Here is a 23,531-nt window from a genome sequence, read left to right as displayed (position 1 = left end):
CTAATAATAATTAATTAAATTTGCAAGGCGCATTTCATCCGCAGATCCCAGCGCGCCGTGTATGGGCGGCAGGAAATAAAACCGAACCAGGGCAAAACGGCCAGAATGCCTGGGGGTAAAGGTCAATTTGAAGAGGTGAGTTTTCAAGACAGAAATTCAATCGTACCCCTCGTGACCGATTGCCCCATCAGCGAGGGCAGAGCGTTCTTGCACCGTCCGGGAGCTGGGCTGGCAGCAGCGTGACCTGCCCAGTGACAGGGCCTCGACCTCGGCGGTCCTTCGAGTAGAAGGGGGTCCGAGGTTGGATGAGCGATACAAACACGGATCAGTTCCTGCAGCCATCGTGGGCCGAACCCATGGAGAGCCTTGAAGCTTCAGCAGCAGCAGGAGCAGCAGCAGGAGGATCTCAGTGTCCACTCGAACCCCGCCTGCGAGCCAGCGGTGTGAGATCCCAAGCAGGAATGCGTTGCAGGAATCGAGAGGGAAGAACTCAAAAGCGTGCGCCAGGTCTCTCCTCCATCTCTCTGTAAGTCAGTAGGCGACAGGAAACAGCGCGGCCTGGCAATGTTTCTATGGCGGAAGAGCGGAGTTGTAACCACCCTGGGAGTTGAGATGACTGCAGAGGGGGCCCCAATGAGCATGGTCTCAGCGTTGTTGGCATTTGGTCAAAATAAAATGCCACTGCAACCCAGGATTTCACGAATGTTGATGATGTAAAGGAGAGGCTACGGCAGCAGCTTCCCTGCAGGATCTTAGACGAGTAAGGGAGGTTGTAGATTGCACGTGAGTTGTTGGCAAGCTGAGGAATCGAGACCCGACTTTTTCAAACGTGATGTCGAAGTTGTCAGGGACAGTGGAGAAGTGCACATTTATGCCTTGCTCAGAAGACGACTGGCGGTAGAGAACGAGGTCCGGGGATAATTCTTCTTCATCGCAGCACAGGAGGAGGACTTTGCCAGTGAGATGTCGGTGGAGTGGGCACGGAGTTGCAATTACCGAAAAAACCTAAGAGTATGAATCCTTGCAGTCACGAAAGCTTTAAAATCTGGAGTTGCAATTCTCCGTGAGGCTTGCGCAGCCCTGGCACGGCTCACTCACCGCACTGCTGGTGGAAGGGGCCTCTTCACCCAGAGGGAGCTCTAGCGCAGGGGTCCCCAACCCAATGGGCCGCAGACCGGTACCGTTCCGTGGCCTGTTAGGAACCGGGCCGCACAGCAGCAGGAGGTGAGAGTGGTGAGTCCGCGCGTGGCCCGCCCCCATTGTTTTATTATTCACCACTTCCATCCGCGCCTCTTTCCCGCACTGCGCGCTTGTCTCAGTCACAGTGTTGGTAAGCCCACAAGCTGCTAACCCCTAGTAGCCAGAATGAGTAAAAAACAAACGTCGCCGGAGAGCTTCTTTGAAAAGAGGGAAATACCCAATGATGACCCCCCTCACCCTGGTCCGTGAAAAAATTGTCTTCCACGAAACCGGTCCCTGGTGCCAAAAAGTTTGGGCACCGCAGCTCTAGAGGGCCCCGTCTTAGAGGGTGTTTGGCCTTCCCTTCCACCGCAGCTCTAGAGGGCCCCTGGCTTAGAGGGTGTTTGGCCTTCCCTTCCACCGCAGCTCTAGAGGGCCCCGTCTAAGAGCGTGTTTGGCCTTCCCTTCCACCGCTGGCCGGGATGTCATGAAAGAGGTTGGAGTGGAGATTTTACATTTGGGGGAGATGAAGGCGCAGCTCTGCAATGGCTTGTTCACGCCATTGCTGGTGGAAGGGGGGCTCTAGAGAGCTCAACTAGAGGGTACGTTGGCCTACTCTTCCAAACTGGCCAGTACGTCCTGGAAGAAGTGGGAGTATCCACACTTCAACCCACTACACGCGACCAGCCCGATCATAGACTGTGGCACTCGAATTCAGTCTTGACGGGTGGAGAGAGGCAGCGAGGGTGATTTAAGAGTCAGACAGAAGCCAAGTTTATATATATACCTCGTATATATATGCATAGTGTACGTCAATCTCACATTTGTTTGGCAAGCACTGGAGTGGGATGTTGCACACTTACACAGGTGTGTTGTCAGTGCCCAGCAAAGCAAAGGTTGCATTGTTTAATACAAACACAAAAACTCCGCCTTGCCCTGGAGTGTGATATCTGAAATATAATACTGGTAGGAACCTCCTGGTTACACCAGCCCACAGGGGATTATTGTGTCCGTCCGTCGTGCAGGGAGGGGCTGGGTGGGGAGGGAGGGGCTGGGTGGGGAGAGGAGGGTGGGGAGGGGCTGGGTGGGGAGGGTGGGGCTGGGTGGGGAGGGGCTGGTCACCCCGTGGTGCCCTTATAAAACTCAACGTTTAACCTACTCACGCCGGCTTGTGCCCGCCCTCACAGTCGGCCATATTTGCGGAATACACCACGCCGCAGTTGACCCTGGCCATTGACCGAGCAACTCAACGCTCCTACCAGCTCCCTCCGCAGGAATGTGTTCCGGTGTGAGCACAACTCCAGTCCCGTGTGTCCACATGTAACTAAAACGCGTTTTCGTCCATCAGCCAAGACGTCCGGCCAGCGTGGAAGAGTAGACCAAGTGCTCCACAGCTCCTTCTAGCGGAGAGGCCCTTCCTCTGCCAGCGGTGGCTCGGGACAGCTGCACGATGTCGCGTTGCGTGTGAGCCTCGATTCCCGCTCACGGCCCCCAACACCAGTGACGATCATCCGAATCGGTTCCTGGGCCTCCCCTAGGTGGCTGTAGCCCAGAGACGACGATGTAGGCTGACTACCATGCCCCGGCGAGGGTTTGCCGTGCGTCCCCCGGATGCCGGCTCGCCGAATCGTCGAATCGTCGTCGAGTCGTCGTCGCTCCGCGCCGCAGAACTCGCGCCGTGGGCCGTGCCCCGTCCAGCGAGGGACGTGTCACGCCGAGTCGAGCGCCAGGGTTCAGCCGCCCCGCCTCGAGTCTCTTGCCTGCAGCCGCTTTCGTCCCGTGCGCGTAAAAGACCGGGGCCCCGGTTGCTTTCGTTGAAGGGAAAAGCGAGATTGATTAATTTTTTTTTTATATAAATAGATTTCAACTACAGAGGGGCGTTCGGAGTGATTCAGCTGAGCTTGCGAGCCTCGGGTGCTTTGAGATGCTGGGGCATCTAAGCCACGTGCTGCTGTGGGGGAGGTGAGGGGGTCCCTGCAGGTCAGGAAATCCCAGCGACGGCTCGTTCGCCGCTCGGTGATGAGGTTCGCAGTTCAAATCCGGCGGCCACCCCGGTTAATACTGCGGTGTGTATTGACTGCAATGATACTATGTGCCGCCTGCGTCACTCACAGCGGACGTTAAACGAACCCGTGGCGTCATTCGGCAGGAGTTGGGCCATCGTGTGCCACTGGCGTTCGCGTCGAAATGAGTACAAATTAGAAAATGTACACCGCCAATTACTCAATTGGCATCACACAGCAGCAGTAGCAGCAATCATGGCCCCACTGCTGGCAGGAGACTCATGCCGCAGGTCACAAATGAGACTCATCCTGGCCTCTTGAGTTCTCACTTGGTTCAATACAATCAAGTTGACGCTTCTCGGTGAGCACGGGAGGGCTGCCGGGGCCGGCGCGTGATCGGTTAACGACGTCACACAGCGAGCCGATAACTGCGAAGCACATTGAGTCATTTATCGCAATGTACAACTATACATAATACGAATGATGTGGGGTGGGAGGCGGGGGGGTGAGATATATTCATTATAGATTTGAACCTTTCGTGACTGCAAGAATTCATATTCTTAGGTTTTTTTCGGTAAAGTCACGTAGGTAAAAAATTAAAATTAAGAAATGTAAAATAAAAATAAAATAAAAATCACGACGTTTCGGAGCCAACACAAGCTTCCGTCTTCAGGTGGAACCGTCACAGCACGACTGCTGCATGTGCACAGATAAAAAAAAACGCAAAACCCTACAGATGTGGCTGTGAGAGATGGCATCGAGTTCAAGATGTCAGCGAGTGACGTAGGCAGTTCGCCTGGCCTTGACGTCACTGAGGCTAAATAGGGGGCTGGAAGTGGCCGACGTTTACCCTCCAATTCCTGTGCCCCCCCTCGCCCGCACCGCACGGCGCCACGTGTCTGCTTGGACGAATCTCACGGAATGTACAGAGTGGCGGCCCAAACAGCTAGGACACACACGGTTATTTCATTAATGTTAACATTGGGATGAAGGAAAAAAAAAACATCTTTATTTTTGATTCGTTAATATTTCATCTATTGGCGTTATTCATTTATCTCCTTCTTCCTGTGGGGGTCACCTCGAATTTGTCGTTTGCGAAACTCGATCAAGAACCCGGAGTGAATTGAGACGGCGAAATGTAACCGACAGACGTTCAAAGATGACACCTGTAGCCTTTCATTTGGAAATGAGAACGAATGAGAACGCAGTGGATGGACGTGAATGGAAGTCCGCGTGAACGTTTGTTAAAATAAATGAAATCACCCGATGTGATGTGTTGCCGTATCCTCAGACGTGACGTGAGCCCTTCGGCCCACCAATACAATCAGGGCTGTGTGGACTCTACTTTGAACTTCTTTCGCACCGTACTTAGCCAAAAGTGGGGTGAGGAACCTTTTTTCTGCCAAGGGCCATTTGTATATTTATAACATCATTCGCGGGCCATACAAAATAATCATCTTAAACATTTGCCTGTTATATTTGGTCAAATATTTAATTAACTCAACCATAATGCGATGGCTGGAACTGCTTCTCTTTGTCGAGGCGCGTGATGATATTAGCTGGTGTTGATGATGCTGCTACTCGCAACTGCTTTTCAAGGTTTGCTTCTAGATTCATTGAATTTCGAGTCCCGCCGGCGGTTGCCTTAGCAGGGCCAGACCCAAATGATTTCGCGGGCCGGACGTTTTCCACCCCTGCTCTAGACTCTCTAGAGTGGCAAAGCGCCATTTGGTCGAACGCGCTCTAAGCAGAGCCCCTGGTGGCGGTAGCGTTGGGCAGCCACGAACCACGCTCTGGCAGAGATGGCCTCGGCAGAGGTTCAATGAACCCACGGGCTCGATTCCCGGTAGGCGGTGTCGAAATCTGAGTCGCGAAAAGAGTTACCAGTTTGTCGGCGTGTGAACATCGAGCGCTGTGGAGGCAACGGCGGACGGGGCGTGGTGCTGGCCACATCACCCCCTCGACACGACTATCGCAACCCCCCCCACCTCTTCTTCGTCTTCATCCCCCTGTAGCCCTAACTCCGTGTGCGTGTTGGGCTCCGTGGGTGGGGCGAGTGCGGGCCGGTTGGGGTCGAGTTGACAGTGCGCAGGGTTGCTGTGGGAGGGAGGCAGCCTCCTTTGTTCCTTGGAACTTTAGAGAGACTTATTTCGCTCGGAAAACCAACAAATACCTCGTGTTCCTAAGCGCCGCACACACACAACACACACACACACAACACGGACACACACACAACACACACACACACAACACACACACACGAATCTCTAACACACACACACACACAACACGGACACACGAATCTCTAACACACACACACAACACACACACACGAATCTCTAACACACACACACACACAACACGGACACACGAATCTCTAACACACACACACAACACACACACACGAATCTCTAACACACACACACACAACACACACACACGAATCTCTAACACACACACACACACACAACACACACACACGAATCTCTAACACACACACACACACAACACACACACACACGAATCTCTAACACACACACACCACACACACACGAATCTCTAACACACACACACAACACACACACACACGAATCTCTAACACACACACACACACAACACGGACACACGAATCTCTAACACACACACAACACGGACACACGAATCTCTAACACACACACAACACGGACACACGAATCTCTAACACACACACAACACGGACACACGAATCCCTAACACACAACACGGACACACGATTGCCTAACACACACACACAACACGCACACACGAATCTCTAACACACACACAACACGGACACACGAATCTCTAACACACACACAACACGGACACACGAATCTCTAACACACACACAACACGGACACACGAATCTCTAACACACACACAACACGGACACACGAATCTCTAACACACACACAACACGGACACACGAATCCCTAACACACAACACGGACACACGATTGCCTAACACACACACACAACACGCACACACGAATCCATAACACACACACAACACACACAACACAGACACACGAATCCCTAACACACACACACATATACCCCCAACAAAGACAACGATCCCCCGTGTAGCCTTAACAGACTGTTGGGGCAAGTGCTGTGTGCGAGTAGCACCTATGAAAGCCAACAACCACGCCCGGCCGCCTTTGTCTCCCCCAGTGGCGATGGTTTTACACACCGCACCAGGTACCCATTTGAGGCTGAGTCGACCTAGGTGAGGCCCAGGACCGGTTCAGATAATCATCACTGGTGTTGGCCGTGAGCAGGAATTGAACCCGGTTCGCCGGGTTCGTAGCGCAGCGCGCTAATCACTACACCACCGCTCCCCCCATACCCCCAACGCACACATATACCCCTAACACCCCACACAGAAAAAGTTCCCCCGTATAGCCTCAACAGACTGTTGGGGCAAGTGCTGTTAGCGAGCGCCTACGAATTTATAGGAGCAGCCAAATCATCTAAGCGCGAGTTGATTATCAACGTGGAGGAGGAGGAGGAGGGCAACATCCGTAGGAAATCACAACAACGCAGACATGATTCCTTGCAAAAGGTTTCAGTTTGGTGTCTCAACATCCTAACACACCTGTTTTATTGCCAGAAAAGCTAAACACCAATTACTTATGTAAGGGTGTAGCCCTGCAATTGATTGGGAGAGGCCTTCATCCAGCAGTGGATTGACAATGTCTGTCAGCGACGATGATCTGAAAGCACCCCACACCCCCGGTGGTTGCGTTCGACAGCTCCCCTCTAATCTCTGTACCACGCAGCGCGCATTCCGAGCCGAGCTCAACGCACATTTCGCAGCGCTGCTGCTGAAGCGGCGTCACGCCATGTCCCTCTGTAATCCGCCGCGCACAATGCCGCGCGAGGAATTTGTTTCTCCCCGCTAATCCACGCGGGCCGATGTTGTCCAAGCGACCCGGGCCGCCTGGTGGAACGAGCGGCTCCGTCACGCAAAAGGTCAGCGGGTTCAAGTCCTGGTTGCGTGCCTGGGTTGACGCGACCCATCATCTCACTCCCAGCCGGGGTGGGGATAAATCGGGAACAAGTTTGCGAGGAAGATCAACGGTGCCTCTTTTACGGGGAGGCTCGTCCCTGTCATAGGAATGTGGAATTTCCACCACTGGACCTCAAGTTCAAGTTCATTTATTAGGTATAGCCCTGTGAGCCATTGGGCTCTTGAATCGGGTGCAACCGCAACAAACAAAAAAAAACATGAAAAAGAATACATCTTAAAGTGACTATGTGCAAACAGAAAATCCAAGAAAAAATCACGGTACACCAACCAACCACTGGACCTGCAATGGCTGTCAACGGGAGATGTCCACCGATGCCTCGATGGTCATTCGAGCAGCGAATCACCAATGTTCACAATAATTAACACGAATTGTCGACGATGATTTACTCTTCGTTTGTAAGTCCACTGCTGCATGAGCGCCTTCTCACACCGGATGCTGATGGCGTAGTAGGTGGTGGTGGTGGTGTGACCACAGTCTTCGGCCACTGCCGTTGAGGTTTTGTTCTTCCATTTGTGCATCATCATCGTCATCATCATCGTCGTCGAGTATCACCGCATCTGCTGTTGCTGCGGCCATGGTTTGTGCAGTGGACACAAACTCACACAGAGGCACAGCCTCAACACACAACCATAGACACACCCCCCCCTGCTATGGCAATGGGACAGGGTCTGTGTGTTGCCACCACAGGCTCTTACACTTGTGCAGAGTCGTTGGGGATGGGGGGGTGTCTATGGTGCACATTTTTTTTTATAGCAGCCAAATACTCTAAAACGCGTGATGTCGATTATAATCCACGGGGAGAGCGTGCAATACGGCAGGCTTCAGCTACACGAAAGCGGATGACCAAACTTTAAAACGCAAGAGAGATGCTGAACGAAACGCTTCGGCGAAGACGTGGAGACGTTTTGGCTGAGATGCAGAGACGTCTCCGTTGGAGCGGAATGGAGTTCGGGTTTCTATCCACATTGTAAACACGAGCAGACGAGGAGGGCCCTGCGTGTGACAAGTTAAACCAACAGACAATGACGGACAAACATAAGAATAGGCTTTACCCAACTGACAATAAAACTGGAGGTGTTAAGATGTCCAAACACCACATGGATATCAAACCTAATTCAAGGCGTCAATTCTGCATTAACCAACCACACGTATTCATCTCCTTGGTTCTTTCGGTAAAGTCACGTAGAAGGGAAATAATAAAATAAGTAAGATTAAACATAATAAAATGCAATTCTCACGACGTTTCGGCCACAACGCCGTCCTCAGGTCTGTCGGAAATCGAAATTTAACCACACGAACTTGTGGCACAACAGGCACACAGACACGCTCTCCACACGCATTGTCTTTGACTCTGATTGACCCACACCAGAGGCAGCCTTCTGCAAGGCCTCGTCTCACCAGCGCTGGACCAGAGGACGATCATAAAGGCGAGGGGCACAATGCGCGTACGGATTACGGTGTTAGAACCGTAGTCGCGGCGCCCGAAATCAAGAGGCGTTCTCGCAGAGGCAGGGCAGGGCGAAGGATATCACTCGGCAAAAGTCGCCTCCTTCACAGAGCCGTCTCTGCGCATGCGACGCACGCGCCTTGCTCGGCCCAGCGGTGGCACGGCCTTCTGGAAGTGACTCAATTTGAGCGGCATTGGATTCAATACAAGAAAATCTCTGGACACACACTGCCTCGTCAGCAGAAGTCACGCTTCTCGCTTGAATCCCCTCTGGTGTGTGGCCCATCGCAGAGGCGAGGATCGCCTCTTTAGGCTACAGGGTGGCGGCGCCCAGGCAATGGCAACGTTACGAGGTTATGGCTTCCCAAGTGCGCGAGTCGGTAAGAACGGTGGGTGTGCAATAGTGTCTGTGGTAACAAATTGTGGGGAGCGGTGGTGCAGCGGTTAGCGCGCTGCGCTACGAACTCCCGCTCACGGACAACACCAAGTCATTGCACCGTGGGAGAAACGTCGTGATTTATAATTTTACTTTTATTAATTTTAATTTTATTTTTTACCTACGTGACTTTACCGAAAGAACCTTAGAGTATGAATCCTTGCAGTCACGAAAGCTTCAAATCTAGAGTACAATGATGACGGTGATGATGATAACGATGATGATTATGGCGACGAAAATGATGATCACGACGACGATGATGATTATAATGATGACGTCGATGATGGCGATAATCGTGATAGTGACGATAATTTATTCATAAACTCATCTTGCCCCCCACCCCTCTCCACCTCCCCCCACCCCACCCCCGATGTCTCCGTGACGAGCGCAGGGAGCAGGTGGAGGAGAACTCGGTTCAGTGGCGACAGAAGTTCGAGTTCCCGTGCAAGATGACGGCCAACGTCACCACGGGGGTGCTGGAGCCGTGCGTGCTCCGCGTGTCCGTGCGCAAGGTGCCCGCCGCCGGCGTGCGCTCCCTCCGCCGACCCCTCCCCCCCCACCCGCCTCCCCCGATTGGTTTCACGGAAAGAAAAAAAAAAGCCCCCATCACTAGTTCCTGAGGAACTGCACGCATCGTGGTCCCGTTGCCTTCTTAGATTTGCCACCAAAATCAATTCGAGCAAACGCTTCCGTGGAAGCGGCGGTCGCGGGATCGCGTCAGACGCGCCCTCGTCTGATCTGAGCTTCCTTCGGCCCGTCACCCCTCACCTCGATGTTTGATCGAAGTGTCAACCCCCTGCACGTTCCTCGCCATTGACCCCGTGGCCCTCAAGGGACAAGGGTCTTCCTCTCGCTGTCTCTCTCCGTGATGTGACTCAACGGATTCTCCTCCAAGTTGCATCCAGACGTTTCAGATTGCTTACGCGACTTAATTCGCCATTTTCCTCGGCCGGCCCCTTGTACTTTTCAATAAATATAAAACGTATAAAAAATTATATAGCGTAGGTGACGTTTCAGGCTATGGCCCTTCTTCATGGCAGATTGCAGAGAGGTGCTCTACAGAAGGGTCAGGGACTAAAACGTCACCGATACACGTGATCCATCCAGTGCCACGGCGTGACTGATGATCTCGTTGCGGTGTCGTCGCTGTCCCCGCGCGAGCACCACGCCGCCACGGTTGTCTCGAGTCATCTGTTCCACTCCTCCATCGTCTGTCTCTGTGCCTCCCCCGTCCGCTGTAGGAGACCAAGGGTGGGAAGACCTACTCCAAGGTAAGACCTTGAGGTTGCCGTCTCTGCTGAAGTCCCGAGGTCACGTCGCTATCGTGCCGCAGCCGCCAGTCGATCACCCCGTGTCGGAGACTAGTCCCGGAAGTTTATACGCCAGGACTAGAAATCAGAAAGGGTTTTTTATTCGCCATGAAAGTTCGCACAGACAAGGAATTTACTTTGGCCGGAAGGTGCATACATTCAACATTGAGGAATCTTAAATCTTAAATAGGTGGTTTACAAGTCTAACTATACTAAAGGTACAAGTCTAACTAATACTAAGGAGCATGTAAAAATTGAATAAAATAAAATCTAAAATATACAATAGCTATAATAAACAATATAAAATTCGAACAAGCTGTGCATTCAATGGCAAGTCGTGTGAGTCAAAGAAGTCAAGCAAATTTCACTGCTCACGTGAGCCTCGATGCATCGGTGGTCACATCCTGTTGACAGTCCTGAGCCAGCAGTGGAAATTACACATTCCTATGGCGGGATGATGGGCTGAGACAGCCCCCCCCCCATCACTCCCCAACCAGGAATAGAACCCGCGACATTCAAATATATTAACTGCCTTGCCTGTTATGCAGGAGGTCGATCTCGATCCTGACAGTTCTATACAGTAAAACCTTGGATTGCGAGTAACTTGGTCTGCGAGTGTTTTGCAAGACGAGCAAAAATTTTAAGTAAATATTAATTTTACAAACGAGCGAGGTCTTGCAATACGAGTAGTACGTGTATATGCTTTGTCTGCCGAGCGTCACGTGATCACAACTGATATACGAGTGCTTTGATATAAGAGTGCTTTGATATACGAGTGCTTTGGATTACAAACACGTTTCCAGAACTAATTATGCTCGCAATCCAACGTTTTACTGTATTTGGAATTTGCATGTTCTCCCCGTTGGTTGCGTGGATTTTTCTCCGAATCTTCCGTTTTTTCCCCTCCACATTTCGAAACGTGGGCTTAGAGTATTTAGCTGCTACTATAAATAAGCCACTTCGTTGAGCTATCATCCGTGGCCAGGTCGCTTCTGAAAAAGAGCCGTACAGCTCAGTGGGCCTCACCTGGCTTTAGTTTTTAATCGCGAGCCGCTCGTCCTTCACCGCTCGTCCGGCGTGTGTCGGAGGCGTTGACGCGGCCTTGGCGGAGGTCGCCGTCCGGGGGGTTTTACGAGCGGTTCGTCGGTGCGTCCGTCGCACGGGGAAGGAAGTGTCCTCGCAACAAATCGTTGGGGCGAGGCTGCCAGTGATAAGCTTGCGCCGTGCAAATGGCGGGGTCGTTGGGGGCGAGGGTAAAGTCTGTGGACGAGTCTCGCAGTTACAGTCAAGATAAGGTTGTTGGATTGTTATGACCGGAAAGGCCTCGCCGAGTCTCACGGCTCTTCCAGCGGGGTCCTGCCGAGCGTTCGCAGGAGTGTGGGCCGCGACGGTTGCTGCCTGCGCTCCCCCGATTGAGTGATTTGACGGCCGGCACACGACGGCCCACTCTCGCGAATTGCATCGCGGGATCTTCGACGTCCGCCGTGAGGCTACATGGATACTTGACCGCGCGCCGCAGTGTTAACCGGGGTGGCCGCTGGTTTCGAACCGCGAATATCGGCGACGGAGCGGTCGACGCGCTGCTGCCCGTTTCGGGAGCGATGCTCTTCCCCCACGTGCCGTGTGGCTGCCCCCCCCACGTGTTCCCGGCTGTGCCGTGTGGCTGCCCCCCCCCCCCCCCGCGCGTTGCCGGTGCTGACCGCGCGTTGTTCCGCCCCACAGCTGGGCTTCGCCGATGTGAACCTGGCGGAGTTTGCCGGCTCGGGGAGCACGTGCCGTCGGTTCCTCCTGGAGGGCTACGACACCAAGCACACGCGCCAGGACAACTCCACGCTCAAGGTGATGCCGACGCGGCAGCGGTTCGGAATCCCCGCGGGTCGCTCTGGTTAATGCTTGCGGCCGTGTTGACCGTAAACGTCGGGGTTGTGTTTGCTTGCTTGGCTGCTTGTAGAGTGAGTGGCTCGTTGTTGTGTTTGTAGATCTAGGTTCACACGCAGAACAATGTCGCGAGAGCTTTGTAAACGAGTGCCTGGTTGCGTTGTGCTAACATCGCCACTAGGGAGACAAAGTCGGCCGGGCGTGGTGCTGACCACTCACTCGTGTGCCGTTCCGGCCTTCATAGGTGTTGCTCGCTCACAGCACTTGCCCCATACGGGGCACACTTATCCTCGTGGTGCAGTGTGTCCACTCAGCCTCAAATGAGTACCTGGTGCAGTGTGTAGACGTCAGCGCTGGGGAGACAAAGGCGGCCGGGCATGTTTGTATGTTGAACTCCTTTCGCACCGTACGTAGCCAACCGTGCTAATCGGAGGTGCGGGGAAGGACAACAAACTAGACACAAAAAGCAGTTCCAATGACGTGGGAAGCGCGTTGAAATATTAGATGATGATGACAGAAGTGATTATTTAAAGGGCATTAGATGAGTGATGATGATTAGGATTGTAATGATGATGACAATGATGGGGATTATTGCAACGCTTGAAATAGCAATTATGATAATGACAATATTGATTAGGAGGTTATTGGTGATTAACAGTGAGGATGGCGATGATTACAGCAGTAATGATGATGAGTAAAGTAAAGATGATGACGATGATACCAGTTTTGATGACGATGGTGGTGATTACAGTGAGAGTGACGATGACAGCGACGAAGATGATGAAGATGGCAGTGATGATTTATGTTGACGATGTTGACGATGATAACAGTGAAGATGACGATGATACTCTTTGGTTGACGGCAATGATGACAGTGATGTCAACAGTAACAATGACGATGATTATAACAGTGTTGTCGATGATGATACCAGCGAAGATGATGATGACGATGATACCGTTGATGATGACGACGATGTCTTCATCCTTGACCTTCAGGTGACCATCGGGATGCACCTCCTCTCCGGTGACCCGTGTTTCAAAACGTGAGTCCCATCGTCTCCCACGGCGACCGCACAGACGCAGCGGATAGAACCTGACACTCGGTTACAGGGGACGGCACCACGGCACGTGGCACGCAGACGCGGTCGTTCCCCGGGAAACAAACGAGCAAAAAAAATGAAACAAATAAAATCGGAAAAGTGCGTCAAAGAAGCGTGGAGAGTGACGCACGCTGGTAACGACACCGGGAGATGGCAGGGAGGGGAACACCACGTGGGTTGGAGAGCGTACGAAGGGCTACACGACACTGTCGCGGGGACGATGGTGCAGAAATACGACGGCCAAGGAACGGAACGCGCCCGGGAGGACGCGAGACAGAGCGGTGAAATCCGATTGTTGCATTACTGGATCGTGACGGATGGCAACAACATGGGGAGGAGTCCTTTGTCCAGCAGTGGAATGACCATGGCTGACAACGACGTCATCACAGGGAGGCCGGCTCCAGTTGTTTCTGTTCCGATGTCGCAGGGCGGTGACCTCCTCACTTCACCAAATATAGCAGAGTGCACGAGCGGAGTGGAGCTCTCTTATCGCGCGGCCACTCCTGCATCGACCGCCAAGTTCACGCCGGGTCCTGTCCACGCGCCCGCTGCCCCGACGCGTTTTTGCGCCGCGCTGCTCTGTGTTGTTCGGCGCGATGTCTGACGTTTTGCTCAGGAACCTTTGGCCCGTTGACCCTCCGCAATTCTACTCGCAACGATTACCACCGAACGGATAGGGGTTTCCGATGAGCCTTTTCGGCCAAGGCGATGAAGTCACTCGCCTCCCCGCGTGACGTCAACTCGTTATGATGCCACCCTGCTATGACGTCATCTCGCGGTGACGTCACCCGGCCGTGCCGCTTGGCAGCTGATCGCCGTCGTCGCCGATTGAAACACCTCCGGGGACGAGCGCTTGCCGGAGGGCGTTGCTTCCATGCGCGTGCACGGTTTTAATTCCTCGCTCTTGTTTGTCCGGTGCCGTGGCTCTAGTCCGCCGGTGGCCAGCGCCGTCGGCGCCGCGGTCGAGGAGCCTCTGCAGCCGGCGCTGCGCGGCGAGTCTCCCTGCGCCAACTCCAGCGCCGCCGTCAACGCCGCCTCCGCCACCGCCGGCGCCTCCTCCGCCCTGTCCCGCGGCTTCAGCTCGCTGAGGCTGGCGCGAGCGGCCACCCCGCGCCCGTCCGTGCTGCCGCTCGGTGAGACGAGCGTCGCACCAGCGTCACCCCAGCGTCACCCCAGCGTCACTCTCACGTCACCCCAGCGTCACGCCAGCGTCACGCCAGCGTCACCCCAGCGTCACGCCAGCGTCACCCCAGCGTCACTCTCACGTCACCCCAGCGTCACCCCAGCGTCACGCCAGCGTCACGCCAGCGTCACCCCAGCGTCACGCCAGCGTCACGCCAGCGTCACCCCAGCGTCAGAGAGAGGAAGATGGGGGTTAGGGAACGCACGCATGCACGCACCCCGGCCGGCCGGCCAGCCAGCCGCACGTTGGCCTTACAGAGGAACGTGGAGTGGGCTTGGGCAGGATGCGTCGGCCTCGGAGGAGACGGTGAGCGAGACTCGTGAAGTTGATCTCAGATCAGAACGCGGGGTGGGGGGCGGGGAGCGAGTGGAGCGTTTTGGGGTGGCCGCGGTCTTCTCGTTCAGCGGCGGCAACAGCTGTACTACCAGGTGTAGCAGCAGCTGTTGCAGCTGTAGCAGCAGCTGTAGCATCAGCTGTAGCGGTAACAGCTGTAGCAGCTGTAGCAGCTGTGGCAGTGGCGGCAACAGCTGTAACAGCTGTAGCATAAACAGCTGTAGCAGCGGCGGCAACAGCTGTAGCGCCTGTAGCAACAGCAGTGGCAGCAGCAGCTATGCCGCCCGGAGACACACTTTATTATTTCCAGGACGGGCAAAAATGTGACGAAACCGCAACTTACAAAACATTCCAGAACGGGGACGCGTTTGTAAACAAGACGGGGGGGGGAGGCGTGACGGATCGCCCGGAAAAAAGTAAAACCTCGCACGGAATGAACGAGTAGACGTGAGTTCTCTCGCACGCGTTCTCGCCATAGGAATGTGGAAATTCCACCACTGACTCAGGGCCACTTAGCGGAGGCGCAGGGGGACACCGCAACTTGGCCGTGACCTCGTGGATAAACGAAAACACAAACGAACACATCGTCGTCGTCGTCGTCGTTACCACCACCATCGTCATCATCATCATCACCACTATCGTCACCACCACCATCGTCATCATCATCACCACCACCATCATCACCACCACCACCATCATGACCACCACCATCATCGTCATCTTCATCACCACCACCACCATGATCACCACCACCACCATCATCGTCATCTTGATCACCACCACTATCATCACCACCACCATCATCATAACCACCACCACCACCATCGTCATCATCACCCTCATCTGCTCTTCAAGTGGGGCGCGGTGTTCCTATGCCCCGGGGGGGGGGGGGTGGGGGGGGGCAGAGGGGGCGGTGTGTTTGCCAACGTCCGTGGTGGTGACCCTGGCCGGCTGGGAGCGGCGACGTCGCCACGCCGAATACCGGCAGCCTTCACCGCCCCCTCCTCCTGCTCACTCACCGCCACCCCCACCATCTCCCGCCTCTTAACCCTCTAACCCACTCACCCACTCACCTGCTCACCCACTCACCCCCAACATCCCTCCCTCCTCTAACCCACCCCACCGCCCTCCCCCGTCTCCGGAGCGCGCCCACAATGCCGCGCATCTCTCCGGTCTGGCTTCATTCCAGCCACTATTGTCTGCCTCTTCTGAGAGAATGGGCACTTGAGGCACTCCCTCGCCTCGTGGTGAGCTCACACGTGGCGAGGAAGCCTTCGGTCCCCCCTTGGATGAGTGGTTCTCAGTAGGATCAGTGGTTCTTGGTAGGTTTAGTGGTTCTCAATAGGATGAGTGGTTCTCAGTAGGACGAGTGGTTCTCAGTAGGATGAGTTGTTCTCAGTAGGATGAGTGGTTCTCAGTAGGATGAGTGGTTCTCAGTAGGATGAGTGGTTCTCAGTAGGATGAGTTGTTCTCAGTAGGATGAGTTGTTCTCAGTAGGATGAGTGGTTCTCAGTAGGATGAGTGGTTCTCAGTAGGATGAGTTGTTCTCAGTAGGATGAGTGGTTCTCAGTAGGATGAGTGGTTCTCAGTAGGATGAGTTGTTCTCAGTAGGATGAGTTGTTCTCAGTAGGATGAGTGGTTCTCAGTAGGATGAGTTGTTCTCAGTAGGATGAGTGGTTCTCAGTAGGATGAGTGGTTCTCAGTAGGATGAGTTGTTCTCAGTAGGATGAGTTGTTCTCAGTAGGATGAGTGGTTCTCAGTAGGATGAGTTGTTCTCAGTAGGATGAGTGGTTCTCAGTAGGATGAGTGGTTCTCAGTAGGATGAGTTGTTCTCAGTAGGATGAGTGGTTCTCAGTAGGATGAGTTGTTCTCAGTAGGATGAGTTGTTCTCAGTAGGATGAGTGGTTCTCAGTAGGATGAGTTGTTCTCAGTAGGATGAGTGGTTCTCAGTAGGATGAGTGGTTCTCAGTAGGATGAGTTGTTCTCAGTAGGATGAGTGGTTCTCTGTAGGATGAGTGGTTCTCAGTAGGATGAGTGGTTCCCCCTAGATCAGTGGTTCTCGGTAGGATCAGTGGTTCTCCGTAGGAACCAACGTTCGTGAATGTTCAGACACTGACGTCCGTGCCCCTTCCGAATGCCCAGGCTCGCGATGCAGGGCGCGCGCCGGGAGACGGAATCGAACCGGCGCGGTTGAAACGACGGTGGCGAGTTTCTCAAGATGCCGCCTGCACGCCTCCTCTGCCCGGGGCCCGTCGCGATCGCGCCGTCCGTCATGGCGAAGCATCGCCGAGTGTTTTGATGACAATTCCCGACACAAATGTCCGTGGATGTAGTTGACGCGCAGGTGCAGGTGCTGGATTGCGAGAGGGTGGCGCAATGTCTCTTGTTGAATCTCACCGCTCGCACTCTCCCGCTCTCAACCTCCCTCTCTCTCTCTCTCTCACCCCCTCTCTCTGTCACCCTCTCTCACCCTCTCTCTCCCTCTCGCCACGGCCACAGCCCTTGTGAACTCGTCGCAGTCACCGCTGCCGAGCCCCGAGGACGGCTACTTCACGCTGCCGTCCCGCGGCCCCAGCCACTGCAGCCGTCAGCTGTCGCGTGTGTCCAGTGAGCGGTCGCGTGTGTCCGGTGAGCGGTCGCGTGTGTACGGTGAGCGGTCGCGTGTGTTTGGTGAGCGGTCGCGTGTGTCCGGTGAGCGTGTCATGGCTCGTGGTGTCACTCGTGGTGTCACTCGTGTCGTGGCCACACATGACGCTGCTGGGATAAAAAAAACTACCGGCAAATCAGCGCTATTGGGATCACACAGCGTCGTCATGCGCTCCCGCGAACACTGGGCAGGACCTTACTGAAAAGGAGTCTTGAGACTCTGTGAGCGAGGCTCTCCTGGGTAAACGAGCTGAGTCATTAAGATGCAACAGCGCTGCGTTGCTCGCTGGACATTTCCCCGAACGCTGCGGGGCCGGCTTGGGAGTATAATGCGCTACTACTAGCGTACAAAGTATCCCTCTCCATTATAACACTTTATTATTGTACCTCCTCCATTCCTCGAATTCTATGAACAACAGCTTTGTGGGAATTCTATGAACAACAGCTTTGTGGGAATCTAGGGCACAGCGAGGACAGAATTAGGCTAGAATAATGTGGCGTGCCGACGCAAGTTCCCGGTAACAGCTTTACGGACCGCCCCGGCTGTCAATATGAACTGAGCTGTTTTTACTTTAACATGGAAGGCCCCACTGAGTTATGTAGCTCTTTTTAGAAGCGACGTGGCTATCACAAACGATAGCTCAACAGAAGTGGAATTATCATCGAGTGGAAATTTACAGCAGCCGAATACTCGAAACGTGTGTTTAAAAATGCGGACGGACAAACCGGGGAGAAATCCACGCGACCGCAGGGAGAATACGCAAATTCCAAATATACAGCAGCAGGCGTCAGGGTCTAGATAAAACCCACGACCTCCTGTATACCAGGCGAAGTAGTTAACATCTCCTAGCCACCGTGATGATGATGATGATGATGTGAGAGAGACACGCAAATTCCAATTATACAGCAGCAGGCGTCAGGGTCGGGATCGAACCCACAACCTTCTGTACACCAGGCGAGGTAGTGAACACTTCCACCTCCACCCCTCGGTGCTCCGTTCACGCGGACGGCACGGCACGGCCCCTCCCTGGCAGCGGGGGTCACGCCGCACGTCGCGCAATCGACAACCAGCGGGGGAAATTGATTTCGGAAAAGTTGGGCCAAGTGTTTGTAGAACAGCTGCGAGCTTTACACCGCCATCGAGTGGCACGGTCTCCGCACATCCGGTAACGCGACGCCCGCCCGCCCGCCCGCCGGAGTCCCGGGGTTTCCACTCACGGCCGACCCTCCTCCGGTGTGGAGCTCGTGCCTGGGTTCGTCACCCGTCCCCACCACAGACCCGACCCTCGCGCGCTTCTGAGTCAGCGGCAGGCCTGCCCTGTCTTACACTGCATTTACGGAGCACCGAAATTCAAAGGCGCTTTGCAGCAATTATGAAATTGTACATAAGACGAGAGTGGTCGGTAAAGCAGTGGGGTTATTAAAAGTGGTGAAGTTATGGTGACAAGTTAGGAGGACAGGTGGGAGTGGTTAAGGAGGCGTAGTGATAGGGGTTGGGGTAGTGATAGGGGTTTGGGTAGTGATAGGGGTTGGGGTAGTGATAGGGGTTGGGGGAGTGATAGGGGTTGGGGTAGTGATAGGGGTTGGGGTAGTGATAGGGGTTGGGGTAATAATAGTGGGAGGGGTAGTGATAGGGGTTGGGGTAGTGATAGGGGTTGGGGTAGTGATAGGGGTTGGGGTAGTGATAGGGGTTGGGGTAGTGATAGGGGTTGGGGTAGTGATAGGGGTTTGGGTAGTGATAGGGGTTGGGGTAGTGATAGGGGTTGGGGTAGTGATAGGGGTTGGGGGAGTGATAGGGGTTGGGGTAGTGATAGGGGTTGGGGTAATAATAGTGGGAGGGGTAGTGATAGGGGTTGGGGTAGTGATAGGGGTTGGGGTAGTGATAGGGGTTTGGGTAGTGATAGGGGTTGGGGTAGTGATAGGGGTTGGGGTAATAATAGTGGGAGGGGTAGTGATAGGGGTTGGGGTAGTGATAGGGGTTGGGGGAGTGATAGGGGTTGGGGGAGTGATAGGGGTTGGGGTAGTGATAGGGGTTGGGGTAATAATAGTGGGAGGGGTAGTGATAGGGGTTGGGGTAGTGATAGGGGTTGGGGTAGTGATAGGGGTTGGGGTAGTGATAGGGGTTGGGGGAGTGATAGGGGTTGGGGGAGTGATAGGGGTTGGGGTAGTGATAGGGGTTGGGGTAATAATAGTGGGAGGGGTAGTGATAGGGGTTGGGGTAGTGATAGGGGTTGGGGTAGTGATAGGGGTTGGGGTAGTGATAGGGGTTGGGGTAATAATAGTGGGAGGGGTAGTGATAGGGGTTGGGGTAGTGATAGGGGTTGGGGTAGTGATAGGGGTTGGGGTAGTGATAGGGGTTGGGGTAGTGATAGGGGTTGGGGTAGTGATAGGGGTTTGGGTAGTGATAGGGGTTGGGGTAGTGATAGGGGTTGGGGTAGTGATAGGGGTTTGGGTAGTGATAGGGGTTGGGGTAGTGATAGGGGTTGGGGTAGTGATAGGGGTTGGGGTAGTTATAGGGGTTGGGGTAGTGATAGGGGTTGGGGTAATAATAGTGGGAGGGGTAGTGATAGGGGTTGGGGTAGTGATAGGGGTTGGGGTAGTGATAGGGGTTGGGGTAGTGATAGGGGTTGGGGTAGTGATAGGGGTTTGGGTAGTGATAGGGGTTGGGGTAGTGATAGGGGTTGGGGTAGTGATAGGGGTTTGGGTAGTGATAGGGGTTGGGGTAGTGATAGGGGTTGGGGTAGTGATAGGGGTTTGGGTAGTGATAGGGGTTGGGGTAGTGATAGGGGTTGGGGTAGTGATAGGGGTTGGGGTAGTTATAGGGGTTGGGGTAGTGATAGGGGTTGGGGTAGTGATAGGGGTTGGGGGAGTGATAGGGGTTGGGGGAGTGATAGGGGTTGGGGTAGTGATAGGGGTTGGGGTAGTGATAGGGGTTGGGGGAGTGATAGGGGTTGGGGGAGTGATAGGGGTTGGGGTAGTGATAGGGGTTGGGGGAGTGATAGGGGTTGGGGGAGTGATAGGGGTTGAGTTGAGTGGGAGGGGTTGGGGTAGTGATAGGGGTTGAGTTGAGTGGGAGGGGTTGGGGTAGTGATAGGGGTTGGGGTAGTGATAGGGGTTGGGGTAGTGATAGGGGTTGAGTTGAGTGGGAGGGGTTGGGGTAGTGATAGGGGTTGGGGGAGTGATAGCGGTTGGGGTAGTGATAGGGGTTGAGTTGAGTGGGAGGGGTAGTGATAATGATGGGGCCTGGTCATAGCTGGGGGCGGGGGCAGGGAGTCGCAGTGTCAGGATGATGCTGGGCTAGGGGGGAAGAGATGGGGGTTGTTCTAAGGGAGGATCGGAAGCTGCAGCTTCTTGTTGTTTGTTGTTGTTGTTGGAGTTCACCGTAATGCCGGTACAGTCCCACATCTCGGCACAAATCGATTCCCGCACTGCCCGGGTCAAACCACCGGGACAGGCGGCAACCGTGGCGATGTCTGAACCGTTCCGGGACCTCCCCTAGGTCGACTCGGCCCTAAATGAGTAAAGTACCTGGTGAGGTGTGTAAAACATCAGCACTGGGGAGACAAAGGCTGCCACGTGTGGTGTGACCTCACCACCCACTCGTGCGCTGTGCCGGGCTTGATAGGACTTTGTACTTGTCTGTACTTTGGATAGACTTGCGCCAGCCATAGCAACGTGGCATTTCCACCACGGTCCCCGCAGGCCTGTAACCAGGCACCAAAGCCTCGATGCGCCCTCGGGCGGGGGAGGTGACCCCGACCGTGAGCCGCAGAACGGCACCTCACGGCTCTTTGGGCCCTTCCCGCTCTCCCCGCCCGCTCTCCCCGCCCGCAGGCTACAGCACGGAGCACTCGGGCTCCTCCAGCACCTCTGACCTCGTGCCGGGCCCCGCGTCGCCGCTGCACAAGGCGGCGGCCATCACGGCGTCGGCGTCGACCCCGTGGATCGCGAGCCAGCCGCACGGCGCCGCACCGGCGCGGGGACGGAACCGGCTGCCTCCACGGCCTCCTCCGCCCGCAAGGTGCCACGGCTGCCTCCGCGCCGCACCGTGCCGCCACGCCCGGCCCTCTGGCGACGCCGACGCCACGGCCGTCGTGGCGTTTTTGACGCGGGGCTCGCGGTGTTAAATTTTTTATTTTTTATTTCACGACCAAAATATTTGCGGAGCGCGGTAAGTTCACGTGTAGCAGGTGCAGGATGGATTCGTGAGTGGTGGCGGAGGTGGCAACGGTGGCGGTGGCTTAGCGAGGCCTTCACCCATCAGTGGATTGATCATGGCTGACGATGACGGCGATGACTTAAATGTAGACATTAAAGCCAAGCACTCGGTGATGGAATCAGACAAACATCTTAATGCGGGGCCCTCTTGAAAATTATTCTTGAGAGTCACGGTTTTTCCTGGGTAAATAAAGGGGATTATTAGTAAAGTTCAGTTGAAGTGCAGCCCTGCACCAGGGTCGGTGGATCACAAAGAGGCTGAGTCGACCTAGGGGAGGCCTAGGAGCGGTTCAGATAATCGTCACTGGTGTGAGCGGGAATCGAACCCGGGTCGCCGGGTTCGTAGCGCAGGGCGCTAACCGCTACACCACCATAATACAGGTTTTGTGGGTTGTTCTGTTTAAGTGACAACTCTTACTATTAGCTGTGTCGGGTGGTGGCGGGTTTAACGACACATTTATGTATTTACGCGATCTAACCCAAAAAAAACCTGTATTATGAATATTGGTCGCGAAAGCCTAACGTGTTAAACACTACACTACCGCTCCCCACAGTGATGCACACACACGCACGTGTCAGTAACACTGTAAGTCTGGACCTTCAAAAGTAAAAGTAAAAAATAACGTTTCAGGCAATGACCCTAATTCATGTGCCATGAAGAAGGGCCATTGCTCAAAACGTTGCCCGGCCCACGGCGGTACCGACGAAGGCGTTGCCAAGGTCGAGGAGGAGGAGTCTCACTCCGTGGTGTCCTCTTCGGGAAATGGTGCAGCAGTGTCGCCCGGTGGCCATCCTTGGTAATTGCCCCTCTCTGCGAATCCAGCCGCCGATGAATGTCGCCACCAGGGCCACGCGTGCAGAGAGAGGCCGGTGTTGTGCAGGTGCCGTGCACGGTGTGTGTCTGTGTGTGTCTGTGCGTGTGTCTGTGTGTGTGTCTGTGTGTGTGTAGCATACTCGTGCCACGCCCGGTGCGATGTGTAAACATCGTCACTGGGGAGACAAAGGCGGCCGGGCGTGGCGCTGGCCACCCACCCCCTCGTGTACCGTTCTGGCCTTCATAGGTGCTCGCTAACGGCACTTGCCTCAACAGTCTGCTGAGCCTATACGGGGGATCTTTGTCTTTGTAGCATACTCTCTAGCATAACCATGGATTCCTGCAGTCACGAAAGCTTCAAATCAAGATTGTGTGTGTAGCGGTCAGCGCTACGAACCTGGCGACCCGAGTTTGATTCCTGCTCACGGCCAAACACCGGTGACGATGATCTAAACCGGTCCTGGGCCTCCCCTAGGTCGACTCGGCCTGAAATGAGTTACCCGGTGCGGTGTGTAAACATCGCCACTGGGGAGTCAAAGGCGGCCGGGCGCGGTGCTACCCACCCACCCCCTCGTGTACCATTCCGGCCTTCATAGGTGCTCGCTAACAGCACTTGCCCCTACAGTCTGTTAAGGCTACAGGGGGGGTCTTTGTCTTAATCTTTGTGTGTCCGTCAGCGTGCGCAGGCGTCCGCCGGAGGCGGCGGAGAGGCCGGAGTCGCGGGTGGACGAGACGCGGGTGGACGCGGTGGACGTGGTGGACCAGATCCTGCAGATGCAGGACTTCACGGCCAAGAGCACCAGCGAAGGTCTCTCTCGTGCCCTTTTTGTCCTCAACGTTTTTGTTTTCGTAGATTTTCGTCTCTTTCTCCAATTGCCGTTGAGGAATTTGTAACAAAAAATTGCGGGCGGGGGGGGGAGGCGGAGGAGGTGG

At 54.6% G+C, this 23,531-nt stretch overlaps 1 protein-coding gene across 5 annotated transcripts in view; it reads left to right on the top strand.

The window, feature by feature from the left end:
- Positions 1-23,531, top strand: part of EEIG1 (estrogen-induced osteoclastogenesis regulator 1) — a 45,965-nt gene that overhangs the window by 17,602 nt on the left and 4,832 nt on the right. For 3 of the 5 annotated variants that reach the window (XR_013588473.1, XM_078616152.1, XM_078616153.1), the window contains exons 2-9: positions 9,509-9,629; positions 10,359-10,388; positions 12,150-12,266; positions 13,301-13,347; positions 14,335-14,537; positions 17,420-17,548; positions 21,401-21,587; positions 23,276-23,406. Coding sequence is in view for 4 of the 5 variants with exons in the window: in XM_078616152.1 (XP_078472278.1) it covers positions 9,509-9,629; positions 10,359-10,388; positions 12,150-12,266; positions 13,301-13,347; positions 14,335-14,537; positions 17,420-17,548; positions 21,401-21,587; positions 23,276-23,406 (965 nt within the window). In the remaining variant the exon portion in view is untranslated. The remainder of the gene's footprint in view (positions 1-9,508; positions 9,630-10,358; positions 10,389-12,149; positions 12,267-13,300; positions 13,348-14,334; positions 14,538-17,419; positions 17,549-21,400; positions 21,588-23,275; positions 23,407-23,531) is intronic. The other 2 variants (XM_078616155.1, XM_078616154.1) reach the window with 2 other exon arrangements.

This window comes from Lampetra planeri, chromosome 49 (assembly GCF_965212315.1).
Source record: "Lampetra planeri chromosome 49, kcLamPlan1.2.h2, whole genome shotgun sequence".
NCBI lineage: Eukaryota > Metazoa > Chordata > Hyperoartia > Petromyzontiformes > Petromyzontidae > Lampetra > Lampetra planeri.
This window is presented reverse-complemented; position numbering and strand designations above follow the sequence as displayed.